The following is a 24077-nucleotide window of genomic DNA, read 5'->3' on the forward strand; positions in this document are numbered from 1 at the left end:
CAGTACAAAACTACAATAATAAAAAAAAATAGACCAAATTAATCGTTTTTCTCCTCTCAGAATGTTGCTCGTATGGTGCAGTGGCCTGAAAAGACGACACTGGCTACATTTACGTGCAGTCAATATTCGTGTTAAGATAAATATTCTGGTTTCTGAAACATTTGGAATAACTCCAGGGAGATCCTCATTCAGACCACGGCCACAGACGACGCCATGACTGCATTTGCACTGGTCTCAGCCTATTGGCTGGGGGCGCTATAAAAACCCCTCCCACGTCTGAGCCGCCCTCTGGTTCTTGCACTTCCGGGTTGGTGCTGGCTGGTAGCGGTGGTTCGTGCGCACAGGTAAAGGCTAATTCCCCTCATGAAATATATCGTATTGGGTTTTGACGAAAGTTACGCCTTGCAGTGTCGCGATGGCTCCAGGGGGAGCGCGTCAAGCGCATGCCGCAGCAGCTGTAGATCGGGCGCGTGGGTCCCGATGGTCCGGTGCTGGTCTGAGCATTTGCCCCGCTAACGGAAGTCGGAAGCGGTATGTTATTGTTAAACTTTCTGGTAATCAACAGGTGTGCAGGCTGTAACAAATCCTCTTCCTATCAGGTTCTGCCCTGTTCGAGCCCCGTTTCCAGCGCAGACACACCACGGCTGTCTTTGTTCTTTGTTTTTTTCTCTTTGTCTTTGTCTTTTGTTTCATCCTGAGCTGCTATCGTGTTAAATGTTGATCCTGCGTCATGTCCTCGGTGCAGTGGCGTGTTGGTGTGGGCCAGCCCAACCGCGCACGGGACTTCGACTGGAATGAAGCGCTCATTTGTAAATTAAGTTTTTGTAAAGATATTTTAACCGAATTTCACAGAAAGAGAATAAATTATTTTCAAAAAGGAACCACTGTACTCCTGTTGTTAACCGCTGAACCTGTGTCCCTCTGTGTGACTGGGGAAGCTGAGGAGATATCATCCAAATTGACCCCACACACCACTCTGTTACACTGACTTCATCTGCTTCGCTGCCCTCAGCTCCACGTTCAGCTCCATCTCTGTTTACTTCTCAGACAACTTACAGGCGGATGTTCAGCAGGAAAAAGTCGACTGTGATTGGCTGTGGTCACGCACATTTCTGCCATGTCTGATCGAGTAAATGTGCTCACAGCTGATCACCGTGATCGACAGGAAATTAATCGTGATCACCAATCACGATCATACAATCGCCCAGGCCTAGAATACACACATCTGATTCAATTTTTTTTTTTTAATTGAAAAGAACTTGTTATATAATGCACAGAAGCGTATTTGTAGACAAATATAATTAGTTTAGGAGCAAAAAACTTGCTCAGTGAAAAAACAAAACAGAACAAAAAAAAAAAAAAATCAGTCTGTGAAGCGCTTCCAGGTCAGAGTTCAGAGTCCTTAGCAACAGCCTAACAAACAGCTAGGCGGCAGTTTAAGCGGGCCAAATAGACAGATTGCGCATTGAAACAAAAACTACAGCTCACATCCATAAACCAAGTGGAAAATATGAAGATAAAATGTACATTTAGAGAAGCATTGTTTAAATTACAATTTAGAGACTTCTCCGTTCGATTGGTCAGTCTTTTTTTTATGGTTCATATTGTGGCTTCTGATCTGTTTCAGATGTTTTGAAAGTCTTAAACGTCTGCCTGAAGTCATTATTCAATGCAGAGAATTGTATTTGTGCTCAAACTTCTCGGAGCAATGCCCTCTGTTAAAAAAAAAAAAAAAAAAAAAAAAAACCTTCAGTCCATGGTGCTCCATTATATTATTCACATGAACAATAAGACATGCTTCATTTTAAAATGTAGGTCTTAGTCGTAATTTGGAACATGAATCAATATTTGGATCATGAAGTAATGAGCTATGTGGTCGTTTGAAGTGACTTGCCGTAAGGTGGAAGTAACGAGCAACATGGAGCCCACTGTAAGGGTAAATACACATTTATTTTATCAGAAATAAACAACAGCTAAGAAATTGTTGTAATCACGTCCAGATGATCGCAGAACCGCGTCTTGGTTTCCATGGAGATCAAGACATGCAGCGCAGCATTAGAGAAGCTCCAACTGCTTTCTCTGGTGGCAGATCGTGTTGGAGCTGCTCTAAAAAAAAAATCCCCCAAAAAACAGGTATGTTAGAAATACATCAGGAGGTAAATATTAGCTCCAAACCAGCCCTAGTCACGACACAATGTCAATCAATCAATCAATCAATCAATTTATTTTTGTATAGCCCAGTATCACAACAACAGTTGCCTCAGAGGGCTTCAAGATGTTACATCGGTCGGTAAAAGTAAAAACAGTGAATAAGCATAATGGTAATATGTCAATATTTACAGTAACGAGACAGAACGAAGCAACCACCGCCTTCGACCCTCACATCCGGCAAGAAAAAACTCCAAAAACCCAGTGGGAAAAGAAGAAATCTTGGGGAGAACCACAGTATGGAGGGATCCCTCTCCCAGGGACGGACAGCTTTGGCAACAGCGAGCATGAGACAATAAGAAGTAAAGCCTAGGACAATGTTGAGGACAGTCCGTTGGACGGTCCAGCACAATGTGAGAGGTGTGGGTGCATATTTAAATTAACGGCAAGAATAAGATGAAAAAGACTGCATGAAACCCACAAGTGTGACTAAAAAAAGAGTTAAGAATTTGTATTAAAGATATTGGGGTTTTTTTTCAGAAGAGTAAAGTACATCCCGGAAGAAGATACAGGGTCATTTTTAAATAAATAGACTATAAATAAATAAGCTTAAAACTAAAAAATGAAAAAAAGACAAAACAAGGAAAACTAAGCAAAATGCACAGTCCATTAACTGAAAAAAAAAAAAAGACATAAGCTCGGACACGTGAAAGTTTGCTTCAAGCAAGAGATGAAACAAAAAAAGAATGACGTGTCTAAAATGAAACACACAAAAAACAAAAACTGCAAAAAATCACATTAAAACTATTGAAAAACATAAACGAAATTCTATAAGCGTCTTTCCAGTTAGGCCTGATTTATACAACATCATATACAACACCTATGTTAACATTCACACATGTAATGAAAACAAATGTGAATGAATAAAAGATAAAGTGGACTGTTGTCGACATCAAACAAGATTGAAGACAGCTCCACATCAAAAACACGTCAAAAAGAAAAAAAAGAAAATACTAGTATTTTAAAAAAAAACACCCGAAAGAAAAATTAAATAAAATGGCATTCAAACTATTGAAACATACCAACGAAATTCTATAAGCGACTTTCCAGTTAGGACTGATTTATACAACATACACTGTAAAAACACAACTAAAAAATCGGCGAGGGACCTCAAACCTTCAACACTATGCTCAAAAGTAAGTCACTCCAGGGCTGAAAAACATGGAAAAAAATGTACTAGAAAAAGAGATAACATAACTTACAATGATGCCACGACATCAATCCTACAGTAAAAAAAAACCTTTAAACTTGCATTTTCCAAGGATAATTAAGCAAAATGAAAAGTCCAATAATAGCAGGAAAAAAAAAAACCCCAAAAAACCCATAAGCTCAGACACCTGAAAGTTTGTTTGAAGCACTATATCAAAGGTTTAAACTGTTGCTACAATTTTGCTATAAGTCAGAGGTGCTAGCTGTGGAAAACAAAGGACAAGAACAACAAACAAAAAAACCTAAAACATCTAGATGGCTGTCAACGGCTCCCCTGAACCTCAAGCCTTTGACGAATGTTTTTTTTAAGCTTTCGTCAGGACGACCAGACGCCCACTTCCCCAGCCCAGTGGATTCACTGTCTGGAGAGTACCAGTTTAGTCGCCGGTAACTCGACCCTGAAGCAGGTAGTACTGGATTACAGGTTAACCAGTAGCAGATTTAACAACCTGACCTGACTAACCTAAAACACACAAAAAACATTGTGACAGGCACTCAACTGTCCACGAACGGAACAGAGGATTTTCTGTCTGGGTTTACTCCCATATCTAGATGGCTGTCATCGGCTCCCCTGAACCTCAAGCCTTTGACGAATGTTTTTTTTAAGCTTTCGTCAGGACGACCAGACGCCCACTTCCCCAGCCCAGTGGATTCACTGTCTGGAGAGTACCAGTTTAGTCGCCGGTAACTCGACCCTGAAGCAGGTAGTACTGGATTACAGGTTAACCAGTAGCAGATTTAACAACCTGACCTGACTAACCTAAAACACACAAAAAACATTGTGACAGGTACTCAACTGTCCACGAACGGAACAGAGGATTTTCTGTCTGGGTTTACTCCCATATCTAGATGGCTGTCAAGGGCTCCCCTGAACCTCAAGCCTTTGACGAATGTTTTTTTTAAGCTTTCGTCAGGACGACCAGACGCCCACTTCCCCGGCCCAGTGGATTCACTGTCTGGAGAGTACCAGTTTAGTCGCCGGTAACTCGACCCTGAAGCAGGTAGTACTGGATTACAGGTTAACCAGTAGCAGATTTAACAACCTGACCTGACTAACCTAAAACACACAAAAAACATTGTGACAGGTACTCAACTGTCCACGAACGGAACAGAGGATTTTCTGTCTGGGTTTACTCCCATATCGAGATGGCTGTCATCGGCTCCCCTGAACCTCAAGCCTTTGACGAATGTTTTTTTTAAGCTTTCGTCAGGACGACCAGACGCCCACTTCCCCAGCCCAGTGGATTCACTGTCTGGAGAGTACCAGTTTAGTCGCCGGTAACTCGACCCTGAAGCAGGTAGTACTGGATTACAGGTTAACCAGTAGCAGATTTAACAACCTGACCTGACTAACCTAAAACACACAAAAAACATTGTGACAGGTACTCAACTGTCCACGAACGGGACAGAGGATTTTCTGTCTGGGTTTACTCCCATATCTAGATGGCTGTCATCGGCTCCCCTGAACCTCAAGCCTTTGACGAATGTTTTTTTTAAGCTTTCGTCAGGACGACCAGACGCCCACTTCCCCGCCCCAGTGGATTCACTGTCTGGAGAGTACCAGTTTAGTCGCCGGTAACTCGACCCTGAAGCAGGTAGTACTGGATTACAGGTTAACCAGTAGCAGATTTAACAGCCTGACCTGACTAACCTAAAACACACAAAAAACATTGTGACAGGCACTCAACTGTCCACGAACGGGACAGAGGATTTTCTGTCTGGGTTTACTCCCATATCTAGATGGCTGTCATCGGCTCCCCTGAACCTCAAGCCTTTGACGAATGTTTTTTTTAAGCTTTCGTCAGGACGACCAGACGCCCACTTCCCCAGCCCAGTGGATTCACTGTCTGGAGAGTACCAGTTTAGTCGCCGGTAACTCGACCCTGAAGCAGGTAGTACTGGATTACAGGTTAACCAGTAGCAGATTTAACAACCTGACCTGACTAACCTAAAACACACAAAAAACATTGTGACAGGTACTCAACTGTCCACGAACGGGACAGAGGATTTTTTGTCTGGGTTTACTCCCATATCGAGATGGCTGTCATCGGCTCCCCTGAACCTCAAGCCTTTGACGAATGTTTTTTTTAAGCTTTCGTCAGGACGACCAGACGCCCACTTCCCCAGCCCAGTGGATTCACTGTCTGGAGAGTACCAGTTTAGTCGCCGGTAACTCGACCCTGAAGCAGGTAGTACTGGATTACAGGTTAACCAGTAGCAGATTTAACAATCTGACCTGACTAACCTAAAACACACAAAAAACATTGTGACAGGTACTCAATTGTCCACGAACGGGACAGAGGATTTTCTGTCTGGGTTTACTCCCATATCTAGATGGCTGTCATCGGCTCCCCTGAACCTCAAGCCTTTGACGAATGTTTTTTTTAAGCTTTCGTCAGGACGACCAGACGCCCACTTCCCCGGCCCAATGGATTCACTGTCTGGAGAGTACCAGTTTAGTCGCCGGTAACTCGACCCTGAAGCAGGTAGTACTGGATTACAGGTTAACCAGTAGCAGATTTAACAACCTGACCTGACTAACCTAAAACACACAAAAAACATTGTGACAGGTACTCAATTGTCCACGAACGGGACAGAGGATTTTCTGTCTGGGTTTACTCCCATATCTAGATGGCTGTCATCGGCTCCCCTGAACCTCAAGCCTTTGACGAATGTTTTTTTTAAGCTTTCGTCAGGACGACCAGACGCCCACTTCCCTGGCCCAGTGGATTCACTGTCTGGAGAGTACCAGTTTAGTCGCCGGTAACTCGACCCTGAAGCAGGTAGTACTGGATTACAGGTTAACCAGTAGCAGATTTAACAACCTGACCTGACTAACCTAAAACACACAAAAAACATTGTGACAGGCACTCAACTGTCCACGAACGGGACAGAGGATTTTCTGTCTGGGTTTACTCCCATATCTAGATGGCTGTCATCGGCTCCCCTGAACCTCAAGCCTTTGACGAATGTTTTTTTTAAGCTTTCGTCAGGACGACCAGACGCCCACTTCCCCGGCCCAGTGGATTCACTGTCTGGAGAGTACCAGTTTAGTCGCCGGTAACTCGACCCTGAAGCAGGTAGTACTGGATTACAGGTTAACCAGTAGCAGATTTAACAATCTGACCTGACTAACCTAAAACACACAAAAAACATTGTGACAGGTACTCAATTGTCCACGAACGGGACAGAGGATTTTCTGTCTGGGTTTACTCCCATATCTAGATGGCTGTCATCGGCTCCCCTGAACCTCAAGCCTTTGACGAATGTTTTTTTAAGCTTTCGTCAGGACGACCAGACGCCCACTTCCCCGGCCCAGTGGATTCACTGTCTGGAGAGTACCAGTTTAGTCGCCGGTAACTCGACCCTGAAGCAGGTAGTACTGGATTACAGGTTAACCAGTAGCAGATTTAACAACCTGACCTGACTAACCTAAAACACACAAAAAACATTGTGACAGGTACTCAATTGTCCACGAACGGGACAGAGGATTTTCTGTCTGGGTTTACTCCCATATCTAGATGGCTGTCATCGGCTCCCCTGAACCTCAAGCCTTTGACGAATGTTTTTTTTAAGCTTTCGTCAGGACGACCAGACGCCCACTTCCCTGGCCCAGTGGATTCACTGTCTGGAGAGTACCAGTTTAGTCGCCGGTAACTCGACCCTGAAGCAGGTAGTACTGGATTACAGGTTAACCAGTAGCAGATTTAACAACCTGACCTGACTAACCTAAAACACACAAAAAACATTGTGACAGGCACTCAACTGTCCACGAACGGGACAGAGGATTTTCTGTCTGGGTTTACTCCGATATCTAGATGGCTGTCATCGGCTCCCCTGAACCTCAAGCCTTTGACGAATGTTTTTTTTAAGCTTTCGTCAGGACGACCAGACGCCCACTTCCCCGGCCCAGTGGATTCACTGTCTGGAGAGTACCAGTTTAGTCGCCGGTAACTCGACCCTGAAGCAGGTAGTACTGGATTACAGGTTAACCAGTAGCAGATTTAACAACCTGACCTGACTAACCTAAAACACACAAAAAACATTGTGACAGGTACTCAATTGTCCACGAACGGGACAGAGGATTTTCTGTCTGGGTTTACTCCCATATCTAGATGGCTGCCATCGGCTCCCCTGAACCTCAAGCCTTTGACGAATGTTTTTTTTAAGCTTTCGTCAGGACGACCAGACGCCCACTTCCCCGGCCCAGTGGATTCACTGTCTGGAGAGTACCAGTTTAGTCGCCGGTAACTCGACCCTGAAGCAGGTAGTACTGGATTACAGGTTAACCAGTAGCAGATTTAACAACCTGACCTGACTAACCTAAAACACACAAAAAACATTGTGACAGGTACTCAATTGTCCACGAACGGGACAGAGGATTTTCTGTCTGGGTTTACTCCCATATCTAGATGGCTGTCATCGGCTCCCCTGAACCTCAAGCCTTTGACGAATCTTTTTTTTTAAGCTTTCGTCAGGACGACCAGACGCCCACTTCCCCAGCCCAGTGGATTCACTGTCTGGAGAGTACCAGTTTAGTCGCCGGTAACTCGACCCTGAAGCAGGTAGTACTGGATTACAGGTTAACCAGTAGCAGATTTAACAACCTCACCTGACTAACCTAAAACACACAAAAAACATTGTGACAGGCACTCAACTGTCCACGAACGGGACAGGGGATTTTCTGTCTGGGTTTACTCCCATATCTAGATGGCTGTCATCGGCTCCCCTGAACCTCAAGCCTTTGACGAATGTTTTTTTTAAGCTTTCGTCAGGACGACCAGACGCCCACTTCCCCAGCCCAGTGGATTCACTGTCTGGAGAGTACCAGTTTAGTCGCCGGTAACTCGACCCTGAAGCAGGTAGTACTGGATTACAGGTTAACCAGTAGCAGATTTAACAACCTGACCTGACTAACCTAAAACACACAAAAAACATTGTGACAGGTACTCAACTGTCCACGAATGGGACAGAGGATTTTCTGTCTGGGTTTACTCCCATATCTAGATGGCTGTCAATGGCTCCCCTGAACCTCAAGCCTTTGACGAATCTTTTTTTTAAGCTTTCATCAGGACGACCAGACGCCCACTTCCCCAGCCCAGTGGATTCACTGTCTGGAGAGTACCAGTTTAGTCGCCGGTAACTCGACCCTGAAGCAGGTAGTACTGGATTACAGGTTAACCAGTAGCAGATTTAACAATCCGACCTGACTGCCTGAGGGGGAATGAATGCAATGGCAATAAACAACCATTACATTAAAACAGTTAGCAACATTTGCCACGGAACACGTATGTTAACATTCACTCCTGTAATGAAAGCAAATGTGAATGAAGAAAAGAAAAACAAAGTGGACTGTCGTCAACATCAAACGAGATTGAAGACAATTCCACATCAAAAACACTACGTTAAAGAAAAAGAAAATATTAGTATTTCAAAAAACACCCTAAAGAAAAAATTTAATAAAATGGCATTCAAACTATTGAGAAATACCAACGAAATTCTATAAGCATCTTCCAGTTAGGCCTGATTTATACAACATATACTGTAAAAACACAACCAAACAATCGGCAAGGCGAGGAACCTCAAACCTTTAACACTGGGACAGTAGACCTGCACATGCTGACCATGCTTGGGTCAACATACAGCTGTGAGGCAGCTTTCTCAACGATCAACATAATTAAAACCAAATACCGTTCCAGACCCACCAACAAGCACGTCCAAATGTGCTTGAGAATGGCCCTGACACCATTCAGGCCTCGTTTCATAGCAGTGGCAGGGCAAGCTGCAGCTCAGTTCTCCCACTGAGCAGCAGGAGATTTGAGGGAGTGATGAAGACATGAAAAAAATGTAAAAATGTTCAATTGCTTATACATAGTGGCTGTGCTGCCTTTTTTTTTTTAGAAATAAGTCATTTTTCAAAAATGATCTGTCATTGCATTTTTTTTTTAATTTTATATGTCAAAAGTATTAGTATGAGTATCGGTATTGGTGAGTACTGAAGATGAAGTACTTGTATTTGGTATTGGTCTGAAAATAAGTGGTAGCAAACATCCCTAGTGCAGATGTGTGTTGGTTCATGTTGTTCAAGCATTATTTTTTCACATTCTGCACTTAGTCAGCTATTGATTACATGCAGACACTCATACAACTACTCGGTTACATCAGCATATATCACACTAATTCAGTTAGACATTATGATGTTCCGGACTTTTGGTTTAACAAATTATCTCTGACCGGACCTCTGTGAATTTTAGTTGCATACCTCTGAAATAGACGATCCTGGCTGTCATCCCACACAAGTTGATGATACTGGAGAAAGCTTGTTGGAATCCCTCGATGAGGAGGAGGCTCACTCAACAAGCAGATCATCCATTCAGCCACGTCGTAAGAAGAGGAGAACAGGGAAACACTGTTCCAAACAAAAGCACAAGAAGAATTTGGAAGCATGAAGACACTGAGGAGTTCCAGGTACCAAATTCAAGATTGATTGCTCTACAAAAGAGAGTGTGGTCTCTTGAGAGAGAAAGCAATGTCTCTCAAAAGGTTCCACGTGGCAGTCGCCCACAGTTTGAACCAGTTCAATAAGCCTACATCTAAAGTTGGTTGATCATCACCAAGTTTACCACCACCAGAGCAGACAGGCTACAGCCCAAGACCATCACGCCAAAAACCACAACCAGATGTGCGTTATGACAACTTGGGGCACCGGCCGCTCCACTGTGACAAGTGAGGGCGCTGCAACCTTTGTCCAAAGGGGGTGTCAAGGTGGAAATGTAGCAAATGCAACGTTTTCCTGTGTTTGAATGCAAATCAGGAGTGTGTTGCATTATATCACCAGAAGTAAGGTGGATGAAAGTCATAAAAAAGCATACATGCTATGGTAACAACCACACAGACGAGGTTTGTTCAAGTGAACAGGCCTGAAATCTTAAGCTTTCATATGTTTGGGAAAGGTTGATTAGTTTCTATAATGTTTTTTTCCCAACTTGCTTTAGTATACCATACTAATGTGACTTTCTTTCCAGAAAACAGCTGTTTTTGAACCAACAGAGGTGGGATGTGTTGACATATTGAAGCATGAAATGTATTCTGCAGTATTTTGTTGATTGTCATTTGTGCTGTTACATTGACTGTGATCAGATATGGATTGTATATTAAGATAATATGCTGTTGCATTACTGATATTGTCGAATGACATTAGAAATTCAATTTTTCCTTGTTCGGATGTATATTTGCCTTGGTTGAAATTAAAACCAGCAGTTATTGGTGGCATACTGACAGAAATAAAGTGTATCCAATGCAATAGACATTTTAGACCACATAGATCACAGAAAAATCCAATTCAGGTATCTAAAACCACTTTTAAAACTAAAACAAAGTCCCTTTATAGCCATTTCAGGGTGTGGAATGGGGTTGGTGCTATGGTATGCTATGTTATGTTAGCATAGCTTAGCCTTACCTTAGCCGTACATGTAGCTTGGAGTTGGAGATTTCTCGCTGTTTGGTCCAGTCGCAACTCTCCAGATATGATTGGAAGATGTCCGTTTTGAGGGCAGGGTTTTGTGAAGGTCGAAAAGCACTGTGAAAAAGCAGAAAAAGCGGTAAACTTCTCTGTGGTGCAGCAATACTGCCATCTTCTGTCGAAGTCGGGTCCATCTGGAGCTTGTGATGACGCAATATGACGCACAAGAGCCTGGGACAAGGCTAGCCCATTTTGTAGGGGTGCTAATGCTTAAATATTTCAAGAACCCCTAAAATTTTTGGCAACACAGAAAAATGTACATCGAAATTTTTATTAATAGTATTATTGTGACATATTTCAGTATTAGTAGAAGTACAGATCAACTGTAAATATGACTGGTCTGAAGCAATTATCCCCCCGGCCTTTGTCAAGTGGTTCACTCTCCCTTCTCTTTCATCTCCGGTTGGGATGGAAACGGAGAACCGGAACCGGTTCACCTGTTCTTTTGAAGAACCGGTTCCTCATGTCTCGATTCCAAGGAATTGTTTGGCTCTCTCCTTAACGATTCTGCTTTTCGGTTCCGCTGTGTGCGTGGACGTACAGGCATGGACTCACAGCAGCCACGGGGCAGCTGCGGTCTGCTCTGGCGCTGCTACAGAGCCGCGGACAGGCCGGGAAGCTATGGGCGGCCGATATGATCAAAAATACGGCGTCAGAGACGGCGTTTAAAGCGGCGTGACCAGGCGGCGTTCAAACCAGACGCCGCTCCGCGAACAGTGTCTGGTTTGACCAGACGCCTGCATTATAATTTTATTCTAATATTCTACACCCCTGAAGTTTGGTCAGCCAGTAAAATTAATTTATTTTTACCCAGTCAGTGGAAACCTGGGGAGACTGAAGCAGCTGCAGGATGAGCTCGATCTCTGGCTGTGGCTCCAGGTCATGAAGGAATCTGGACTTCACAACCACAACATAATACTTGTGTTGCAATCAATTTAATTTGCCGAAAAAAATGTATTTTGTCTTTTATGTCACTACGTTTTGGATGTGCAATTATCATATGTGTGCTTCTTTAAGTACTATAATAGAATATTTTTTTAATGATTTTTTTTTTAAATTACAGTTTACAAAATGTAATCGTTTGGATTACAAAATTGATCTTACATAATTGATCTTACAAAAATACATGTTTTTTCGGGAAATTAAATTGATTGTTAAAGAACAATGGTGATAAACGAGCAATGTTGATCAGAAATGAACAAAGCAGCATAATGCAATATTATCAAAAATCAAAAAATCAAAAATCAAAAATACGACGTCTCTGGCCGTATTTTTGATCATATCGGCCGCCCATAGGAAGCTCCAGGGGGCTGGATGCCGCTGGCGGCGGCTCACGGCGAGGCTGCAGATGCAGCGAGCCGCGAAGCCCGTAGGCGGGCAAAGCACTTATGATGTAGAACCAGTATGTCACCATTATTTACGGTGTAACAGTATTCTTCTGATTGGTGACAATGAAACTATACAGCAGTGGTCGGATTAATTCCACCCAAGAGTGTTTGCTTAACGCACATTCCTCTGAGATCAGGCTTTATGCAAGATTGAATCATAACAGTGTGTGTTTGGTTCCAGGACAGAGCAGAAGTAATGCAGAAGCAACACATAACACAGTAAAGAGAGCAACTATATGCTCACGTGCCGAATTTGGATGAAGTTGCTGTCATGCCTCATGTTAGAGGTTTTACAGAATCAGTGTCTTTCTGTGGAGTTTGCATGTTCTCCCTATGCATCACTTCTTGTCAGGTTTCCTCTAAAAGTCAAAAATGAGCAGGTGAGGTTGCTTCTGGATTGACTACTGGACTGATGCCATCCTCACCTCGGGTTAAATCCCTAAAGGGATTAATCAGAGAAACAAAAACACTGTGAGCCCTTAAATTCACCCACCAGCTCAGCATTTATTACACAATTTGTAACAAGAGGCTTATGAACATTTACACGCCCACATCTCTCATCTGACTATAAATACGAAGTGAACACAAACCTTACAAATCTTTCATTTGACTCGATCAACAGGTACGTACTTTGATTACCTGAAAGCTTTATGTTACAGTTTATTAAAGTCTTTTATTTTGTTTAATTTTTCAGTGAAGTTTCCCTTCAGTGAGACAAAATGAGTGACAGTAAGTTTATTCTTTCATTTCTGCTGGAAACTTGATGGACTTGATGACTGTGCAATTAATTGTCGTATGATGAATTATTTAACTATTGTGTTTAATTTAATTTTGTTTACACATTGCTGAAAATAGATTTGGGCAATAATTTCACGAATTTTGTCAGTAAAGAGAATGAAGATGGAAATATGTACTATTTAACTTGTTTCTTGATATAAAAAACACAAAAAAAGTCATTGTTTTCAATGTACTGATCTCTTTGACATGTTTATCTCATGTGAGCTTGCTACAGTAAAGTTTCTTTTTCTTCTTTTACCATCATAGAACCACAGCAGCAGGTGAGCTCATTTATAAGAATTAATTTCCAGTTTATGGACACACACCTCTGAAGCTGCTCCTTTCTCTTGCAGTCAGCGTGTAACATGAATGAAAATCCAAGCTGCAATACAGTAAGACCTTCACTGTTCTGACAGCTGCTTTAATCTGGTTGCACAGAGTTCATTTCACTTTTTGTTTTTCAGGGGCACGGAAAACAAGACGAGGTACCAACACACAACTTTAAACCCGACTTATTTCTGTAAACAAACAGATCCTCTTTTTTCTTTTTGTGGTTGTTCACAGATTCCAGAGAAGGAAAAGGAACATGAGAAACATGAACATAAAGAGAAAGGATGCTCGCATCACTCACATGGAAAAACGTGTGAAGCAGAAAAAGAATGAAAGAAAAGAAAGGACAACTGAATTTACATTCATGCAACAGTTGTCAATAAAGAAAATGCAATGAAATAAAATAAATCCAGTGATTGGAATATTGCTGCATTATTTCTATAAAGACAAAGCTTGTGACACAAATTAAAACAAATGAATGGAACTTTTCATGAGTTAGCAGGTTTTTATTCTGTGGATTTCACTACTTGTTCCAGGAGTGATTTGTATTTGAGTCACGAGTTGCTTAATCTCATTAAATGACTGTTTGCAGGCTAATCAGACCATGATCAGAGTTTTAAAAGAAATACAACTAACTAATTGCACCAAGGAGAAATCTGGACCACATGGAGTCATTTTTGTTCCAAACAGTGTCACTTTCCTTTCGAACTTTCCTTTTGGAGCAAATAATCAAGACCTGTTTTGTCTGAAGTTTGTGGAGAACTGATGTTTTGAAAATGTTCTCTCTGCAAGAATTAAACTTAGGATTTCCACGTTTAAGTCGTGGCTCATTTTTCGCACGTTGGTGAAATATTAATTCTCTCTTACCTGTGAAATGAACAGATTTCTCTTTGTGACAGAGTTCTGTAAAAATTTGAGGACTCATTTAAACACCGGGTTGAGGAGCTTTCTTTGATTCTACTGGAGAAGATAAACAGATTTAACCAAACCTCAACTCTCTTTATAGAATCTGAGAATTTAACTTACCTCACATGGAAAGACCAGCTGGATTCAACTGGATGATTAAGAGTATTTTTCTTCCATACTGTATGAAACCATACCTTTTTTTTTTTTTTACTCTACAGTTATTATAATATTCAGAAAATGACAAAGTTTTGAAGGAAAGAGTTTATTTTTACAATTAAGTAGAAATTTGGCCATGTCGTAAACCTTTTCTTCAAGTTAGAAATATTCAATTAAAATACAACAACAGAGAAAAACAGCATAAAGATGTGTTCACTCAAAAGTCACATTAAGAAAACACCTCATAGTGCAGTAGTTATTCACCATGTTTGGAATCGCCATTATTTCATCCCAAAAGACACAGTCGCGTTAGTTCTGTGTTACAGAAAGCGAGCTAAAAGCGACGCCTCCAGTCGCACTCAGGAAAAATACAGTTAAGGGGAGACTGTCAGTGTGTGGCTTTCAGAGGCAAAATGGAAATAATGGGTAGGAAATGTAATGCTGGGACTTAACAGCGGGAGACGCTTCGCCTGTAATGATTCAACAGTAAAGAGACAAACAGTGATGCTGTTCGGTTCCTTGATTCATCCGTGTGCAGCCTCCTGGGCGAAGCCGATCAATTATTTACAGTCGTCGGCGTCTGAGTGGAAAACAACAAACAAAAGCAGCGGCAGCAGACGAGATGGAGGAGCTTCCACCTTCACTCCGCCACGTTTCATTACAAGGCTGCAGGGGGGGGGGGGGGGGGGGGGGGGGGGGGGGGGGCAACAGAAGAGGGGGAAAACAAAGAGCAAATATTAACTTTCACAATCCCTGACAGAAAAAATCTGTTCTGTGTGTCTTTATTTACTTTCTCACCATCAGACGGTGCAGATCCACTCAGTTGATCGGTCTAGAAGAGACCGTTGACCTGTTCGGTCTCAGGGTCCAGATCAATGTCGTAGAAGCACGGCCGGGTGGGCAGGCCGGGGATGGTGGGCATCTGGGACCAACCAGAGAGGGAAGGAAACAGATCATGAGAAAATCCAGCCACACCGAGGACCGATTCTCAGGGTTTCTGATTGAGCCGTGCTCAAGCTCACCGTGCCGACCAGTGGGTAGAGGAAGCCGGCGCCCACACTGGCCCGGATGTCTCTGATGGGCAGGACGAATCCGGTGGGCACGCCCTTTTTGTCTGCCTCGTGAGAGAGCGACAGGTGGGTCTTCGCCATGCAGATCGGAAGATGTCCGAATCCCTGACAGAGAAGAGGCGAGAATGGATTTGAGCCCAAAAAAATCAGATCCGACAGGAGAGCGAACGCGAGCTGTGAGGGGCGCCCACCTGCTTGGTGTAGAGCTCCACCTTATGCTGAGCCTCTGGGAGGAGCTCGATATCGTCCGCTCCGTAAATCTTCTGAGCGATTATTCGGATTTTATCAGCAATCGGGAGCTACAACACAGTTAAAAACACAAATCGAAAACTTTAAATAGATAACAGTATGTTTCTTTTCTTTCTTTTTTTTTTAATCCATCAAACTTGGAGCCTGTACCTCCAGATCGTAGAGGAATTTGAAGTTGCTGGGGGCCACAGAAGCCCTCTGGACAGCCTCTCCGAGGGCCACGGCGCCGGCCCCGCCCTCGGCCCAGTGGGCGCACCGGACCGCATCGAAGGCTCCGGCAGCTTTGGCCACGTTACAGACCAGATCCAGCTCAGCCTCAGTGTCGGTCCTGCATCACCCAAATGAGGGAAACATCCAGCAGCGTGCAAACTCAACCAAACCGTACACTATGCAGAAACATTTTAGTCCTCCCTGCATCTTTTTGGGATCTAAATCTCGGACTTACTTGAAACCGTTGACGGCCACCACCACAGGCACGCCGAAGTGCTTTGCATTCTCGATCTGCTTCTTCATGTTGCTGCAGCCCTCCTTCAGCAGCTCCAGGTTCTGCATGCAAAAACAAATGCATGAAATGAAATGCCTAGTCTGAGTTACACAAAGTACCGAGAGCCCATGCCTCTTCTGCATTACCTCCTCCACATACTCCTTCGGCAGCGGCATCCCAGCAGTGACCTGCAGGGAGGAGGAGCAAACAACCATGATGCAGTCGGATTAATCGAAGACGACTGAGCGAGTCAAAACTCAGGAAAAACTCACGGTGGGTCCTCCTCCGTGCATCTTCAGGGCTCGCACGGTGGCCACCAGCACCACCACGTGAGGCCGCAGGCCCGAGTAGCGGCACTTGATGTTGAAGAACTTCTCCATGCCGATGTCGGCGCCAAAACCGGCCTCGGTCACTGCCGGACGAAAACCACAACGTTAGCAAGGCAGAAGGGAAAAACTGCTCTCTGATCAGTGAAACAGCTGCTCTGTCGCTGAAGACAATAAATAATGTTTCACTGGAGGAAGAAATCTGACTATTTCATTCCACTTACCTACAAAGCCGTCAGGCCCAACCAGCTTCAAAGCTATTTTATCAGCCAGGATGGAGGAGTTCCCATGGGCGATGTTGGCGAAGGGGCCGGCGTGGACAAACACAGGGGTTCCCTGTGGGAGGAGGAGTCACATGTTCAAACCAGGGATAAATAATCTATAATCCGAGACGGAATTGAGATTTTCACCTCCAGAGTCTGCATCAGGTTGGGCTTGATGGCGTCCCTCATCAGCACGGTCAGAGCACCGCTCACGCCCTGCGCAGGAACATAAACACACTCCGTTGAGCCGCCTGTCAGTGTGTGGACAGGCTGATCCGGGCCCCGGAGCACTGACCAGGTCCTCGGTGGTGATGGGCTGCCCGCCGCGGCTGGTGGCCACCACCATCTTGGCCAGGCGCTCCCGCATGTCCTCCAGGCTGCTGGTGAGGGCGAGCACCGCCATGATTTCACTGGCGACGGTGATGTCGAACTGGGCCTGGATGAGCGATCAGGAAACGACGGGTCATTCCACACTTCTGCCAGAACCTTCATTCCTCCTCTAGTTCGACATCCGTCTCCTCGCTTCACCTCTCTCGTGTATCCCTTCTCAGTCGGCGCCTGGCCGATCGTGATCTTTCTCAGGAACCGATCGTTGGTGTCCAACACTGACGTGAAACACAAGAGGCCACACGGACGTTTGCACCAATCTGATCAACGTACTACTGATTAAACTGAGAGAAGCCGCAGCGGTTCTACCTCTCTGCCAGGTGACGGAGCTCGGCTCGATATCCAGGCGGGCGAAGCGGGTGACTTCCTCCTCAGTGAGCGTGGAAGGATCGGTCTTCTCTATGCCCAGTTTCTTTAAGAAACGGGGAAATCTGATGAGGACTGTGATCAAAACAGAAACACACACACGTTCGCAAAGCGGAGGCTTACTCTGAGCCGGTTGATCTGGATGGGAGAAAACTTCCTCTGTCCTCCGCTGAGGGGAACCAGGCGGTTGAACAAAGCCTGGGGATGCATGGAGAGACGTCAGTGGCTCCGTCTCGCTTCACGCCGCGCACACGGAGAGGGGGAACCCACCTTGTCGGACTGGGTGGCCTCGTGGAACATGCGAGCGTCGATGGCGGCGGCCACCAGGTTGTTGGCCGCCGTGATGGCGTGAATGTCTCCAGTGAGGTGGAGGTTAAACTGAAAAAAGAAAAATACGAAGCACATTCTAATCTTTGTATTTTACATTCACAGCAGGTTCTGATCATAGATCAGTGTTCTACCTCCTCCATTGGAATGACTTGAGAATATCCGCCGCCTGCAGCGCCACCTGTTGACACAAAACTAAATTACACACACTTACACCAGAGCAGGAACACAGAATATAAAGGATGGCTTAACTTTTAAGAATCCTATAAACTTTTGACCTACAACACTGTGAAACATAGATTTCAAAAACTTCAAGTTTGACTCTATGTAACCTGCACCGGTACACGAACTTTTATTTGACATAGTTGAACATCACAGTGTCGACACATGCTCCAAAACTCACCTTTAATGCCGAACGTGGGTCCCTGAGACGGCTGGCGGACGCAGGCGAACACGTTGAGCTTCATGTGAGCGCCCATGGCCTGCACCAGGCCGATGGTGGTGGTGCTCTTCCCCTCGCCCAGAGGGGTGGGAGTGATGCTGCAAGGCAGACGGAGGAAAGCTGTCAGCATTACGTTTAACGATACCTGTAGTGTTATGACCTCCAGCCTTGTGTCACCGTGACACAGTTATCAGTTCACTACTGAACATGCAATAAACTGTTCAGTATTGTCATCACAATATGATATGAAACAGTAGTAAATGGTTTTGATGTCCTCGTTCCTTGTGATTTGGTACCGAAACGACCAGTGTGATTTCTCTATAAATTATTTACTTCCCATAAAATATAATGTCACAAACTGTAAGGAATTCATTGTGAGCATTTTACTTTTCTTTCATATGTAAAACTGCAATTTGCAGCGCATGAATGACACTGTATGGAAGCAAAGCAAATTTAAAGCACACATATACAATGAGAATATGAATCATTCTGTTAGTGGAATATTTTGTGCAGCGCGAATTCTGACCACTGGAAAACAGAGACACGAAACATGAGCTGCAGTTTTTTTGTTGTTGTTGTTGTTGTTGTTGTTGTTGTTGTTTTTATGCCGTCCACATTTAATGTTTAACTCTAGCAAAAACTCTTTCAAAACTTTGAATTTTTCTGCCCCCAACTCATCAACTTTTATGTAAAAAAAAAAAGATCACTTAGTGGTCATAATGTAATGGATCATGAGTGCACAGAGCTGAAGAAAGCCACATGTATCAGTGGCATGATTTCTAAAAAGGTGCAATAAAAAAAAATATCCTATATATTACGATGTAACGAAGTTATGCAGTTTGAGTGGGTGAAGTTGCAAACAGGCAACAGAATACAGCAAGTCAAAAACCATCTCATAAAGCATTTCATTTCATTTTTAAAGAATATTTATAGCACATCGTGTGTAGAAGGCCTTCTGCTTGATGTCATTAGTATGAGCAGGCTGTTTTCTCTCCTTATAGTATTAAAAAGAATCTCATAAAGATAACATCAGAGTAACAATAATGTGTATTTCAATAATATACTACATCTCATAGTTGTTAATCAAATCCTCAATTTGTATTTTACCAACAGTTGTTATTACGACTTTCTGACAAATTGTGAATTTCTATATCAAGTGTATTAAATAATTATTTTATCCATTTGTGTTTCAGATGTGTATTTTTTGTAATCTTTCAGTTTTCTAACAACTATCATTAATATTCACAATACACTGCTTGTGAAGTAAAGTGAGGAATTCTGCATCAAGCAAAATTAATAGTACTTATTTTATAATAAGGTGATCTTATTACTCATTATCCTTTGCTGTGATGTACAAATCAAAAACACGTTCAGATTTAAGATTTCCCCTCCAGCTGTACTCTATTGTGGCTCCTCACCCAGTGACCACCACGTATTTCCCGTCGGGCTGCGACTGCAGCCGTTTGATGATGTTGAGCAGGACCTTGGCCTTCGTCTTGCCGTAGAGCTCCACCTCGTCGGACAGCAGGCCCACTTCCTGAGCGATGCGGTCGATGGGTTTGGGCACGCAGGAGCGGGAAATCACGATGTCGCTGTGCGAGATCAAGACAGATCAGCTTTAATCTCCCACATGTGAATTACTGATCGTCGCTGAGATGGAAGGGAAGAGGCGAACCTCGGGACGGGCTTCTGGAGGTCCAGTTTATTGTAGGAAATGTTCCACTTCCCTGGCTGATAGTTCTCCAGGAAGCGCTTTGCACTCAGCACCGTGTTCTGAACTCAAAGACAAACACCATCATTCAACTTATCCTCCCAATAATTTTTTAACACCTCAAATAACTTTCTTACCGCCATCAGCATGGCCACAGTCATGGGTCCAACGCCGCCGGGCACGGGCGTAATGAAGCCGGCCCGCTCCTTCGCCGAGGCGTAGTGCACGTCTCCCACCACGCGCTTCCCGGTGGCTTTGGTCTCATCTGAAACACGCGAATACCAGATCAGCGACCTCTCACCTGTCCCGACGACCCTGAAGCCAAATCCCCGCCACCGCTGCAGTAATACCTGGAACGTGGTTGATGCCGCAGTCGATGACCACGGCTCCCTTCTTAATCCACTCTCCTTTCACCATCTCGGCTTTTCCAATACCCACAACCAGGATGTCAGCTTTACCCACCTGCGCAGAAGAGAAATTCGTTTCACATAAAAAGAAGTTCAAAACTGACGAAGGCCTGCGTTGCTGTGGTTTGACAGATGTCATTAAGTCTCAGATTATTCTATTTGTGGGTATTCCGGGCATTACTGTTACCTCTCCAGCGAGGTCGGCAGTTTTAGAGTGGCAGGTGGTGACGGTGGCGTGGCTCCACAGCAGCAGGTCGTGCATCGGCGCGCCGACGATCTTACTGCGACCGAGGACCACGGCTCTCTTTCCCGCCACAGACACGCCTACGGAGAAGCACTCGGGGTATTAATTCCTTCAGGCCACCTTCAGTGCTGAGCGGACGCAGATTCCAGGAGATTCTGGGTTCACACCGGTCTGTTTGATGAGCTCCATGCAGCCGTTGGGCGTGCAGGGGATGAAGCAGTCGCCCAGGTCTCCACGGGACAGCTTCCCTGCATTTATGCTGGTCAGTCTGCAAACACACAAATATCAGTTTATTTCTCTTTTTTTTTTAGCACAAATGTGTAAACCAGGCATAACCTTTTTGCGAGCAAAGTATTTACCCATCCACGTCTTTTTCTGGGGCCACAGCGTTGGTGACCTTCTCGGTGTTGATCTTGTGGACTGAGTCCAGTGGCAGCTGCACGATGAGGCCGTGCACGGACGAGTTCTCGTTCACCTCGGTGATGCTGTGAAGAATCTGCAGCAGATCGTTCGCACTTTCAGTTTCTCGCGTCAATAAATCAGACCTTAATTGTTTTGCATGAAACTCTCTAAATGTGTGTGTTCAAACACACATTAATAAAAGACAAAGCTACATTTATGAACTGAATCCGACTCTCACCTCCTCTTCTGTTGCAGTCTTAGGAATTCTCATATGCGTTGCATTTATTCCAATCTGGAAACAAAGATATTACAAATTTAAGTTCTGTCTACTTAAGTAATGTAAATATAAATGAGTCATGCATATAGATACTTCTACCCTTGATTTTTTTTTACCTCTTCAGCTGCTTTCAGCTTCATGCTGATGTACAGATTGGAGTCCTCACGGTCTCCAACCTAGAATGACAAAATGTGTCAGTACGATAAAAACACCTGCTGCTACACACACCTCAAGAAATCTCAGCATCTACAGAAGGATTCAGTAGAAAGTGTTGTACAGTATCTGTATCCATTCAGCAGCACAGCGCAAAGTCAACAATACAAATGAGTCCAATCTGTACTCACCAAGGAGAACACATGCTTCCCTTTAGTCATGAAAACTGAGTCTTGACTCGATTTATTTCACAACTCAATATTGAACTTACCTGTAGCACCACAAGACCGGGTCTGAAGTTTGGATCCTGCTGTTTCATCTGCTCCACATCTTTCTTCAGTCGCTCCCTCACCTGCCTAAGAAAGCAAATTAGAAAAAAAAACTTCAATCTTCACACTATGATGGGTGAAAACTTCATCGTTTTATTATACTGTTAATGACAAGTGAGTGTTTTTATACAGTGTCTCCAAATTCAACACTCAAAAACACAGAACACGACCATCTGGCATTGAGGATCATCACTATTGGTTGCAAGTTATACCTCATAAGAAACATAATCTTTGATCATTGTCTTCAGTTGATATGTGTAGGTTTAATAATTTACCTGCCAAAACCGCTCAATGAAAAGACAACCCATGACTGTGAGAGTGAGGGTAAACTTAGTTGGACCAATCAGAGGCTTCTAACTCAAGTGGACTTTAGCATTAAAATCAATTTTAAGATCTCTCAAAATCTGGCATGACAGAAGTAAGCTTTAAACTCTTGGACATTCTTGATTGCATGTCTTGGTATTGGGTTCACTTTCCTGACCGACAAAACGTATTTAGACTGATAAGAAAGTCTTTATTCATCACATGAAAGCGAGGACAGAATATCTCCTGAGATAACACGCAGACAGACAGAGTTAATCTGAAACGGACCTCTGCACTGCTCTGAAGAACTTTAAACAATACAACCATCATGTCACATCTTGAAATGTAATCATTTTATTGCTTGTCCGATAAGGTTCATTAGGCCTTTTTTTGTATTCATGGTTTGGATTCGTATACACAGGCCAGAGGTTATTTTGCCTACCTTTACATGTTTCGGCTGCCAAGCTGCAGCCTTCCTCAGACACTTCTGAGGCAAAATAACCTCTGGCCTGTGTATACGAATCCAAACCATTTTATTGCTTTTTATTTGACCAGAAGGAAGTTATTTCCTTTCATCTTGGAGGATAAATTGTTTATTACAGGCAATCAGAGTAACTGATCAGCTGGGGAAATAACATACTAAACACAGAACAATGCACAACGTTTGCAGTTTTTGTCACGCTTGAAAAGTCATAAGGGGTAACTGTTCTCCAGCACATCTGAGGAAAGTCTGTACAGTCTGCCTGCGTTACATAAATGAAATTAGACTAATGAGCCCAGTATGGACCCGCTAACTGGGTGCAGGCTGTCATGTCTTGTGACAATCACATGCAACTAAATGTCCTGCAAGATTTCAGTGAAAAAGCATTGTTTAAGATATCAAAATGTCTAGATATTAGTATTATTTTGCTGTCTGGGCTTAAATGGTGCAATCCTGTGTTGTTATTTTAAGCTTAAACATTTCTGACAAAACAGTTTTCATGTGCTGGAGTTCACTGATCAAAGATCAGAGCTCACAGCTTGTTGCACAATCCTGCAGGATTTATTTCACAATCATTTAGGATCAATCAATGACTTTATTTACACTGAAATCACTCATTTTTCACGAATAGCATAAAAACCACATGCACGCACACACACACACACACACACACACACACACACACACACACACACACACACACACACACACACACACTTGAGTCTCGTGGCCACCACCATGCAGCAGCAATCAAAGTTATGAACTCATTTCATGCTGTTCACAAAGAAATCGCAAACATTTTGAGCACTTATATGTGTGTATATGAAAAGACATGAGCTGCACATGTAAACTGTGAAAAATGCGCAGAAAATCCTTGTGATCCTGAATATGTATTTAACTTTACTGTTACTGTAAGAGAGCAGGTTAGCCGCTGCTCAGTTAGCCCGACACGCTTCTCCAGGCAGCTTCCATCCTCACATGCTGTGTGCATTAATAAGTCAGAAAAAGCAAAACACTTACGCTGAAACTTCTTTGCCGCTTATGATTTGAGCTGCCATTGCAAATCAGAAAGTTGGTCCTCCGAGGTGAGAGAGCGTGTAGAGCTGCGTGGCGGCCAGGTAGCGACTACTTCGGGAAAACTCCACTTTCTTCGAACGGCGGTAGGGGAGCTAGCGAAATTAGCGTAGGCGTCTATTCGCAGATGAGTCGCGAAGCCTGAAAACAAGCGGAGTTACTTTCAGGAATACCATTCAGCCTGTAACGCAGCCTTACCAGCAAACGTGAAGGCGGGGCTTAGAGCAAGCTGTCAATTCTGACAGCCAATCAGAATCCTTCTTCGACACTCTGGCGGAATACATCG

The 24077-nt window shown here is 43.7% G+C and overlaps 1 protein-coding gene across 1 annotated transcript; it reads right to left on the reverse strand.

Annotated features, from left to right (window-relative positions):
* Positions 1–15327: 15327 nt before the first annotated feature.
* mthfd1b (methylenetetrahydrofolate dehydrogenase (NADP+ dependent) 1b) lies at positions 15328–23867 on the reverse strand. The gene is made up of 27 exons (XM_030117598.1): positions 23738–23867; positions 21876–21960; positions 21568–21627; positions 21413–21466; positions 21132–21268; positions 20940–21040; positions 20716–20852; positions 20472–20583; positions 20259–20386; positions 20086–20183; positions 19829–20002; positions 18372–18508; positions 18103–18149; positions 17912–18019; positions 17765–17839; positions 17585–17687; positions 17417–17493; positions 17184–17324; positions 17036–17104; positions 16850–16961; positions 16572–16711; positions 16446–16487; positions 16261–16361; positions 15966–16143; positions 15758–15865; positions 15519–15671; positions 15328–15418 (listed from the first exon to the last, which is right to left on the reverse strand). The coding sequence occupies exons 1-27, from the start codon at positions 23773–23775 to the stop codon at positions 15329–15331; spliced, it is 2805 nt and encodes a 934-aa protein (XP_029973458.1). The 5' UTR covers positions 23776–23867; the 3' UTR covers position 15328.
* Between the last annotated feature and the right edge of the window lie 210 nt (positions 23868–24077).

The sequence above is a fragment of the Salarias fasciatus genome, chromosome 19 (genome assembly GCF_902148845.1).
Source record: "Salarias fasciatus chromosome 19, fSalaFa1.1, whole genome shotgun sequence".
Lineage (NCBI taxonomy): Eukaryota > Metazoa > Chordata > Actinopteri > Blenniiformes > Blenniidae > Salarias > Salarias fasciatus.